Source organism: Plectropomus leopardus, chromosome 3 (genome assembly GCF_008729295.1).
Source record: "Plectropomus leopardus isolate mb chromosome 3, YSFRI_Pleo_2.0, whole genome shotgun sequence".
Classification (NCBI taxonomy): domain Eukaryota; kingdom Metazoa; phylum Chordata; class Actinopteri; order Perciformes; family Serranidae; genus Plectropomus; species Plectropomus leopardus.
Genome location: NC_056465.1, coordinates 24,880,402 through 24,891,487, shown reverse-complemented (window position 1 = coordinate 24,891,487; position 11,086 = coordinate 24,880,402). Strand labels below are relative to the sequence as shown.

Here is an 11,086-nt window from a genome sequence, read left to right as displayed (position 1 = left end):
TTAATTTGATAATTGTATGGACAGTTTTTCATTTGCACGAGGACGAAGCTAATTACAATGCAACACTAAGAAGAGCAACAACACTTTCTTTGCAAATATCATCAGGCTATTTGAACATCATTGTACTCGATGCTTTTATTTGCCCATTATTTGTAACTTTAAATGTTATTTATTTATTTATTTATTAATCGCCAAAGCATCACAAGATTATTAATTTGGGGTGAGAGCAGAGTCTAGCCCCCTCCCTTAAGGAAAGCTACTCATATGTTATGTCCCATTGAGGATCAGAGAAGGGGGGAGTGAGAGGAGTGAGGGACTGGGAGTGTTGTGTGAAAAGAGTACAGGCCAACGAGCGAGACAAAAGAGGCTGCGGCTGCATTGAATGTGCCGGTGGTGTGTCCGTCTCCGAAGCCACAAGCAAACCACATCTCCCCCCCCCCTTCTCTGGTCTTTTTACGCTACAAGACGGCGAAGATATATCGGAGAGGGAAACCAAATTGCGATATTGTAATTGCTGGAAGCGCGAAGTTGAGGACTTGGAAGAAAGCTCCCTCGGACCGGGTGTTTCTCCTCTCCTCTCCCCGTCCTCACTACACCGTCGAGTGCGGTGCGGTGTGCGGTTGGAGATATAAACCCAGAACAAAGGAGTCTTGAAGCGAGGAATGAGCGAGCCGAGACTAGCTTTGCCATTACCTTTGAAACCGGGCCAAATGCCTCTCTGAGACCAACAATAGTACATCGGCTGCTCGTATTTCTCGACGAAGCTTTCCGCCCCAAAAGGGAGAAAGAAGAAGGACAAAAAACGCACACGGAGACACACACGGCTACAATGTTTCCTCAAAACCGACCACCGGTGAGTACGCTACTATATAACCGTTTTTTTTACGCCGTTATTGTCTTGTATCCGGAGCCTCCGTTATATATAACGTTTCTATAACAAACGCCAGTTTTTTTTTGTTTTTAACCGTATAGAGCCTCAATAAGAAAGTGCCAGGCGAAATTGTTTGTCTTTGTCATCCTTTGCTGTGTATTTCCGGGGACTCCTTTGTGGGGATATTATGATACTCTATACGCTGTTATGTTTAAAATATCATTTTATTTGTCTCCATATTAACGCCCTGTGTAATCTTTGTCTCATGAAGGTCAGGCAGATTGCTGTCAGTAGGGGTTTAGTCCCAGCGTCCAACTTTGCTGAGTCTTTTTGTGTGAATCTAATGTCCTTGGTGGCCACCACCACCAGTTCAGCAACATGGAGCCTCCTGCTATTCCCATACTATTGTAGAGTTGACCCAGATGATGAAGTGTGTGTTTGTTTGTCCCTTCCTCACAGGCTGTGAGGAGGGGGAGAGTGAGTCAGCTTGGCTTGTTGACACCTTCACTCAATGGTCTGCCCTTCTCAAGTGCCACTCATTGTTTTATTAAAAAAAATCATCTTTGTATTTAATCTCAATCAGGGTGATTCATGCTTCCCCCACTGATTTATGACAGAATGCTACAAGCTGCCCCCTTTTCAAGAAACTAACCGCAATTGCCAGAAGTCCTCAGTGATGGCTAGTAAAAATGAGAAAGAAATTGGCATGTGTTTTTGAGATGGATCTCCGCAAGGTTAGGAGTGAAAATCATGCTGCATGGCTTTAATTTGTTTTAGTCGAGTTAGGTGGAGAGCTTTTGAGCAGGCTGAAATACATAAACACTGGTCCTCCAGCTGTGTGAAGTATCAATTAAGACCTGCTCATTTGCCTAACCCTCATCTCCATCCCTCAGCCATGCCACCCTGCACCCCACCACTGACAGTGTTTTGACATTCATGTCCCATGCATTGAAACCAGATTAAGCCCACTGCGAAGTATAACTTCACACCACTTTAATGGATTCTTTTCACCAATTTATTTGTGCAGGTGAAGCCCCGAAACAGCACATTGTTTTAATTTTTTTTTTATGTTTGCATGAGGCTTAAATTGCATCAAGTAACTTTTATTATTTCAGCCTGTACTTCCTTTGAGTGATAAAGGGGTCTTGTAAGTCCCCTCTATCCAAACACACAGCACATGCACAAACATCACACACACACATACACACACTAGCAGCTGTGTATGTAGTATATCTGACTGCAGGAAGGCAGGGCAGGAGGCAGACTGTGGGTCTGTGGTTTGCACTGTAAACCCAATCCCTCTCATCCAGCCTCTCTTCACTGTGTTCCTGTGAGAGCTCCAAACCACATCTTAATGTATGGGCAGGCGTCCCAGGGTGAGAGGAGCAGACTGCGGCGGGTCTGGGTGGAATGTTTAGGCCAGTGGCCCTGCTTCATTTCAACCCTTTCGCAGATCTCAACATGTGAGACACCCGTCCTCAGGAAGTCTCCTGCCATCGGTAGCTCTTGTTTGCACCTCGAAGCGAAGGGCCACTCAACCCAGCAAACAGTTTAATCTCTGAAATGCTGGGCTGGCAGTAACCTGTCATCACTGGATACTGGTTTGCTGTGAAGGATGTGACCCATATATTATATAAACATATGACACATATTATCAAATGTTGAGTTATTTAAGAACTGTGCTGCATTAGACACATTTTTGTATCCCAGATTTTGTGGTTGTTATTTCCAGGAAGCATTTTTTAAGTTAGCATGCGTGTTTATAGCTTGCTACTGACCAAAAGCATCTAAACTGAAACTAAAATCTTATGTGCACAGATGTGTAGAAGCTGTGTTGTCCATGATACATAAACATGACATACTAACATTCTTGAAAATGCTTTGGGCTCCTCTCTGTGCCCAGATGATTTTGGGATTTTGCCAAATACAGTAGACTAGCCGAGAAGTGTATAGGACATGGCAGGCATGGCTGGCTGTCTTAAATCCTTAATGTTCTTTTAGATCTGCCACAGTGACAGAAACATACAAGGCCAAACTGTAGAGACAGACAGAAACAGATAAGAAGAAGAAAGCAAACTATCAGAGTATAAAATTGTATTCAAAACAGAAACTAGCAATTTGTTTGGATGGTGATTATATTAACCGTGTTAAAAATAAACATTGTATTATACATTTTAAAGCACCGTCATTTTCTTGTTTTTTTTACTTCTTTTTTTCTAATTTTAGTAATTTTACCTAATTCTCAGGTCATTTTCTTGTTTTTAAAAAAAATGAAATTCTTGCTTAATTTGAGCTTGCTTCTTCTATCATTGCTCATCACCTTCTTCTCATGTTTTTGAAAGAAATCAGGCCAATTTGCTCAAGTTTCAAAGGGTTAAAGATCCCTCTGTTGCCAAAGTAGACCTGATCTGTGGGAGCTGGTTATCAAAGACATCCAAATCTTTCTTAGGTCACAGTGAGATTGGTCATTATATTTCCAACAGCTCTCTACCAGCCATTTACCCTGAACAATGCCCTGGGTTGGGGGAGGGGGATGTTAAGAGGCTACTAATGTGGGTGAACCTTGGTTCAGTGTTTGTAATTTAGCCTATTGCTCATACCTATTTTACAATGTTTCATAATCTCTTGGAGCGAATGGTGATCAGACTGGTTACTAAGACGTCATCACCTTTGCCATATTATGCAAACCACAAATTTGGTTGCTACCCAAACTGTCTATTGTAAACATGCATTAGAGCTGTGCTGTAGATGTTGGTACATGCTGTCGACAGCTTGGGTGTGTTGTCTTGGCTGTAATCTTTTCTACCACATAAGTTGGATTTGATAATGCAGTTAAATTGGATTTGTTTATGGCTGTTGCTCTTGGTTGTCCCTGTTGGCACATTTTAGACTCCAACAAGTATGACCTTTACTTGTTATATAATGGGTTAACAACACCCAAACTGTTTAATTAGTCAACTGTCATCCAAAACCAAACCTGTGCACCAATGCCATGTCGATGCCAATGTTGCAGTGTCATAGCAATTTTTGTTGTCATGATACTGGAGTTTCTAACTTTGATACAATACCTTGAAAAATAACAATATAGGATACCATTTTTGATACCACAGAGAAAAAAATGTCATTAAGGCCATAAAATGTAAAAAAAAAAAAAAAAAAAAAATCAAAATAAAAGATAAACATAACAGGCTATATCATGAAAGAGATGTATTTTCTTTCTTGAGCCCCTTAACTTCTGCACAAAAACCCCCACTAACACCTACTAACATCTGGTTTTGGTAAATAATGGGAAAGGTAACAATTGGCATACACACCCGAATCAAATGCCTCAACAGTAGACGCTTGTATTTATTGGTTCCAGCTCCAGTTGGCAGTGATGTAAATATGAAACCCAGGTGAACACACTAATTTTAGCTCCTTTACCACTGAAATGCAATGATGGGCTGCCAGGAAATGCCATCCATCTCCGTCCAAGCATCACTCAAGCATCGTTCCAAATTAGTTGGCACCGATTTTAAATGAGAGACTGAAAAAGTAAGAGATAAACAAACAAACAAAAAAAACCCAGTAACTATCATCATATCTTCACTGGCCCCCATGCTGCTTTCTACTGTTTATTAACCTGTTTTCCAGTCTGTTGGTGACGCTGAATTTGACGCACCAGAAACACAAACAAACACAAAAAAAACCCCAGAAAGGCGTACTCTTCTGTTGCAGAGCTGTGTACACAGCTACAGTCTACTGGCAATGGAAAAGGAGTCTATAACCTATCTGAAGCATGTTTTCCCATTAAAAAAAAAAACGCCTATATGCTAAATTTGGTGGAAAGAGGGTACAGGTTAGTAGCACAGAACAGCAAACTTCCTATAGTAAACATTAACAATAAGTGAATGCTTGAGAGCACATGGTACTGATATATCAATACTGTGGAAAATGAGTATTGATTAATATGCATCAATATATTGATATTATTGACACTAATAGTCATGCTTTTTAACTTTTCAGTGACTTTACATCACACCATGTGCACCTTGGTGCGCTTGCTGCTCTCATCATTGCAATGCAACAGCAGTAGCCAAAGTGCAGCACAAAACAAAGCCTGGTCCTGTGCCTCAGATTATCATACGAGGTCGTTTTTTTAAAGATTCATATTTGAAATGTCAACAGTTGCAATATAAAGGTCCGCTCTGATTTGAAAAATGTGTTTTCAACTAAATACTCTGAAGTGTCACTATGGCCTTAATCTTCATCTATGCATTTCCCATCCTAACCAATTCAAGGAGGTAGTCTTTCTAAATAATTATCTCGTCAGTGAATATAGATAAGGTTAGGCAGGAGACAGAGACTGTTGTGGAGAGAATACTTTTAATGCGTGACTGCGACGAGGCCTTTCTCCTCTGTCCTCAGAGCTAGCATAAAGCGAGCCCCTACTTTCCCAGTCCTAGCATGCTTTTAGCTCTTTATCACCACTGTTGTCCAGCGGTGAGAGTGTGGCTATCGATCAGGAGCTCGCCTGCTTTGCTCAGCCACCGATTAGATGGAGAGAGAGTAAAGAGGGAGAAAAAGGAAAGGCAGAAGAAAAGGAAGGAAAAGAGGCTGAAGGGATCTCAGGTTTACACAAGCTGTTGTGGAGGTGCGTCTCGGTGGAGGGAACAAACGAGCTGAGGGGGTTACCTAATAAAAGAAGGCACCTCCAGCAATTAAGCCAGCTGACAGGCAAACTGTGGCGCTTCGCTAATGTGGGCTGACAGCAGGGAAATTTGAATAACGAGGCTTGCGGGAGGAAGGAGAAAGGAATGAGGATGCGGAGGGGGTGTGGGGGAGAAAACCGAGAAAGAAAGATGTGTGGGGCTAATGAAACAGGTGCCTGGCAGCCCCTCCCCTCTAAGTGCAGGAATCATTGAGAGATTACCAGCGTGTTTCTCCAGCGCAGAGCCCAGCAGATAGCCACTTGATGGAAGCTGGGAGGGGGGGGCATGAACCTGTGTCTTTTCTTCTCCACTGCAAATTTAACAATGCAAATCAGCGCTGAATGCTGACAGCCTTGTTTGAATAATTTGATATAAGAAGCTTTCACATCAAACGCTTTTTGAGAAAGGACAGTGTATTGACATGTTTCGTGGCCCTCAGAGATGGGGAGGTGTGTTTTCAGTTGTGTGTGTGTGTGTGTGTGGGTGGATACACAGAGATACACATTCAGAAATACCATTCTGGGTTAGACCTACTGTCACTGCGTCCTTGGTGGTAGTCAGATGAGAGAGGGAAAGAGAGAGAGCTTGGTGGGTGTTTACTCTGATGATCGACTCTGTGGGTAAGCAGTGTAATTAGTGGCCTGACTAATGGGCCGAGCTATATGAAGGGAGGCAGCAGCACAGCATCTTCCCAGCTAAAGGAGACAGACAAAGAGAGACAGAGCTGCGATTAAACAAATAAGAAACTGTAATCCAAACACTTGGCGTGCTATTTTTTTTTTTTTTTTTTTAGCCGTGTTAGCGGCATTGCTCTAGGGGTGGCAATGAGTCTGTCCAGCTCCAGACTGAAATATCTCAACAACTATTGAACTGTTGGATTAAGATGACATACATGGAAAGATATTCATAGTGCCCAGAGGATGAATCCTAATCACATTCGTGATCTATTGGCTTCTCCTCTTTTCACATAACATACAGTATAACTCAACATATAGTACATGAATTTGTACAAAATGTTGTACAGATATTCATGGCTTCCGGGCTTCTCCTCTAGCGCCACCATGAAGCCGACATATATGTGTGTTTATTGAATTTTTTGACTAGGGGTCGACTGATACTGGTTTTTCAGGGCCTTTAGCAATACGATTATTATTAGTAAATGAGACAGATTACTGGTATATGGAATGGATATGAATTTACTATAAAAAAATCTGCTGCCAATATTAAGAATTTGGAATATAACAAACTCCAACACAAAACTTTGATTAAATGCCTTTAGCAGATGTTTAATCAAAACTGAAACTATCAACATCATATTTAGCAAGTTCCCTGCAACTTTTTTATCAAGTCAAGTGAAAATTTAAATAATAGCTCCCTGAGGTTTTACAAAGTAGAAGTTCAACCAATGCTGACACTTTCTTTGCACTTTTTAATGAATTGATTTAATCGGCGATCATGAATGTAAAACGCCGATACAGATTATCTGCAAAATGCCAAATATTGGCCCTGATAATCAGCCAGGCCGATAAACTGTCGACCCCTACTAATTTCTGTCACCCCGACTCTTCGAGTCCCTTCGTTAAGTCAAGTTTGAATCTGTGTTTAGTGCTAATTAGTAAATCCAAGCATGCTAAAAACTGAACTAAGATAATGCACATGTCCTCATTGTTATGTCAACTTGCGTAATAAACACATTGCAAAAGACTGCGATATTGCACCTTATATAGTAAGAAAGTATTAAATTGCATTCTGTCTATAGGTGATATTTTGTCTGATATGTACCAAGTTGTTAACTTTCTTGCCAGTCAGAGCGTAGCCAGGTGTATGACAATTAAAGTATTTGTAGAATGATTTTTTTCCCTGTGTACAATGTTTGATCAATGACCCCAAAAAGTGCCGTAATATACAATAACTTTACCATTTTGTGACACTTGCAGTTAATAGTTGGTTAGAGCTGTCTCATTTTAATTGTCTCGAGAGCAAAATATGTATCCTATGTCTGCGTTTAGGCATCTCTTCTCCAGTGACCACTTTGAACAAACAATCATGCCAATCATCGCGTAGGCTATAATGAACGTGACTCACCAGAATAGCTGTTGTTCTGGAGATTTCAGTTTTTCATTAAGGCATGCTGTGTTCAAGTCAAGTTGTTTTTAATGCACCAGTTAGCCCAGTTAGATATTTATGTAACCAATGGCCTGTTTTCTTGCAGAATATGAACAGGCTTTCATTTCTGCTGTCCTGTAGTGTCATTTTTCAATAGAAGGCTGTTATAGAAATCCTCGTACTGATGGACTACACATTCCAGCTATCAGCTTGCTCTCAAAAAATTAACAAACCTTATGCTTAAAAAATGGCACGTCAGCCGTTTGGCAATATTTCAGATGCAGAAGAGCAATGACGTGGCACAAGCACAGGTACTATGCAAGTGTGAGTTAACATCTGAGGTCATTTCAGTATCTGTTTATTGCAATTATTACTGTGATTTTGATTTATTCCACATTTTAAGCATATTGTAGAGTCCCAAATCAACACGATAAACTTAACACCTGCTGTGGATCTTAATCTTGTTTATGTTAGCATGTTGGCATTAACTGTGATCTCAAAGCACTTATCTGACTAAATACAATCTCATATGGCTGCTAGCATCTCTGCTGTAGTCTATCTTATGTGTGAACAGACTAAATTTTCAATCGATTTTTAAACTCATTTGCTAGAAGCTAGATCCTGGTCATAGCTGGGCACATCAGTGTTCAGGATTTGTTGTGAATATGGCAGAAAAGAAACAAGAACATCACTCATAACAAAGGAGTGGTAGCTTCGTGTAGAACTGTGAAGAACTTTTTTCTTTGATGCTATATATGAGAAGCGCATTTTCAGTGGTGAAAATAAGAAAACAAGGAGAATGTAAAAGGTCATACAAAAGGAATCCATCTCACCCCTCATCCTCTGCACAAATACAAAGAAGACACAAAGGACTTGTCTTTTAAGTGAACCTAATATTCTTATGGTCACACGACCACATAATAACACTGATGGCCCCCTTTCAGCTCCATTAGCAGATTTATGTCTCACTGTGGCTCATTGTGGCTGGTGAGGATTGAGACACGTCTTGCGGATTCCCATTGCTTTTTGACGTAGGAGCTACAGTCATGTGTGAATACAATAAAGTACATGTGTGCTTGTAAATACTTGTGGAAAACTGCGTCGCGCACTCATCTTCTTAGTGTTTGCAGTGGGACATGTGTGGGTGTGTAGTCTCCTCTGTGTGCGTGTATGTGTGCACATGTTTTTTAGAGGGTGGGGGGTTAGAGCAAGGATGTGAGGTCATAGTGGTTTGTTGCTTGCGGTGCAATTAGTGGTAACTCAAATGAAAACAGGAATGATTTCATTCAGGGAATGCCACAATGTTAATGGTCCCTTCACATCAGAATTTAGCGTGTGCACGGATGCTGTTTACTGCAACATCATGTGCATACGTTTGTCGTGTATGTGTCTTTTTTTCTTCATGGGTTTTGTAGCATGTCACCTCGGATATGTTGTGTGTGCAGACTATAACCCGATCTGTTGCTCACACAGCGCTGTGTTCAGCTGTTTCTCACCCAGTTAGAATGTTTAAAACATCATTATTGGATTGTTTCCTATCCTATCCCACTAAAGGGATGTGAGCTGTGATTTAAATCATTTCTATTCCCATAGATGACCTGTTCACGCTCCCCCTCTCTCTCTCATCCACTCATCATCAGGTCCTCATTTAATCATTGCAATTGACTTAGGCCTTCCAGGGCTAAGAGAGAGATTAGTGTGAACGTGTGCGTGCCCATACATGTGATGTGACCGGGTCATATGGGCTTTTCTCTTTCAGCTTGTGCAATAGGTGGCCTTAAACACCCTAACTTTAGCCTATACCTTTCTCAGATGGCTTCCTGGAATTGTACAGATCACAACGTGACAACGCCGGGCTGTTTGGGAGCCTGTAAACACCTCTCCGCTGATTTATCTCAACAGATGAGTAATCAGGTGATCTCTAATCATATCAGAGACAAGCTTTCCTTCCTTATGCTGCCCGCCCCTCTTCAATCCTTCCCCAGTGTTACGGAAACTGACTTCACAAGTATAGGGGACGCAGGAAGATCTAGTCTGTAGTTGTATAACAGTGATTTTCAGTCTATGTAAGCTTTGTTCAAGGGCAGGTGCCATGTCTCTTGTTTGCTCTCAAGCCAGGACACGACAGAGAGGGGGGGGGGTGACTGAGTGTAGGCTTATCAGGTGAGACTCACAGCCTAGATCCATTTCCAGAGGTCGACAGGTCAGCGCGACAACCTGACCTCTCACTTTAAAGCCTGCTCAGCTGTTTCTCCAATCAGGAATTGAGACAGACTAATAGCAGCGGTTCAAAGGAAATGTAAGAGGAGGAAAGAGGTTATGTATGCTGGGATGGGATCGATGCTTCGCCTGTATTTCCAAGACAGCATCTGTCTTGTGCGTCCAGTCTAGTCTGGTGTGAATCATCATAACAACAAACCTAACCAGCAGTCTGGAGTTATGCGTAAGGTCCTGAGTGACTGAGCCAACAGAGAGATGGTGGTTTCCTCTACCTAGAAAAAAAATCTATTTTTTTCTCTCTCTCTCTCTTGAAGAAGAAGAAGACCAGCTCTCTTTTGCTTTATACATGCCTCCATGTGTGAGGAAGATGCTCCCTCTCCTCTCACCTATCCTCTGGGGACATGGCTATGTTCAAAAAGAAGAGCACAAAAAAATGTTGCGAAGAAGAAGGGAGTGATTAAAAAAAAGGAGAGAGAAGAAGGGTAGTCGCCTCTTTCTTCCCTCCTCCTTCCATCCTCTTATAAAACGGCCTTGGTGCTCTTTTTCCCCCTGTGAAGAGTAATTGCTCTGTGTGTGTGTGTGTGTGTGTGTGTGTGTGTGTGTGTGTGTTGTGTGAAAGAGGAGGGGAGACTGTGTGTATGTGTGTTTAATCATGGGTTTTTGTGCGAGAAAAGGGGTGTGTGTATGTGTGTATCTTTGTGAGTGTGTAGCATGGGTTTGTGTGTATAAAGGAAAAAGTGTGTGTGTGTGTGTGTGGCTGTCTGCTCTAGGAGGGGGATCTGGCCGACAGATTGAGAGCAGCTTGTTAGAAAGAGGAACAATGAGGCCACAGCCCCTCTCCTATCTTCTTTCCTTTCGCTCGCTCTGTTTTTCTCTTCTCTCTTATATTTGTATCTTCTTTAAAAACACACTCTCAGTCTTCTCCTGCTCTTGTCTGTATATTTCCGTCTTTCTCACTTGCTACTCTCACCAATATTATCTTTCCATCCATCTTATCTTTTTTCTTTTAACCTCTCTGGGGTATGCAACTCACATCCCTCTCTTTCTCTTCACTCTCTCCCTTCTTCCTCTGTCCTTAGATCCCTCTCTTCACATTATGTTTCACTTGCTGAAACACCTCCCACGTTTTTATTTTTGTCTCTTTCTCCCCCTCGGTACATCTCACCCTGTCACTTATCTACACGTGTGGACATACATG

The 11,086-nt window shown here is 41.7% G+C and overlaps 1 protein-coding gene across 5 annotated transcripts in view; it reads left to right on the top strand.

The window, feature by feature from the left end:
- Positions 1-319: 319 nt before the first annotated feature.
- tle2a (TLE family member 2, transcriptional corepressor a) overlaps positions 320-11,086 on the top strand; it is a 51,148-nt gene continuing 40,381 nt past the window's right edge. For all 5 annotated transcript variants that reach the window (XM_042481401.1, XM_042481395.1, XM_042481389.1 and 2 more), the window contains exon 1: positions 320-853. In XM_042481401.1, the coding sequence (XP_042337335.1) occupies positions 830-853 (24 nt within the window). In that variant the 5' untranslated portion in view covers positions 320-829. The remainder of the gene's footprint in view (positions 854-11,086) is intronic.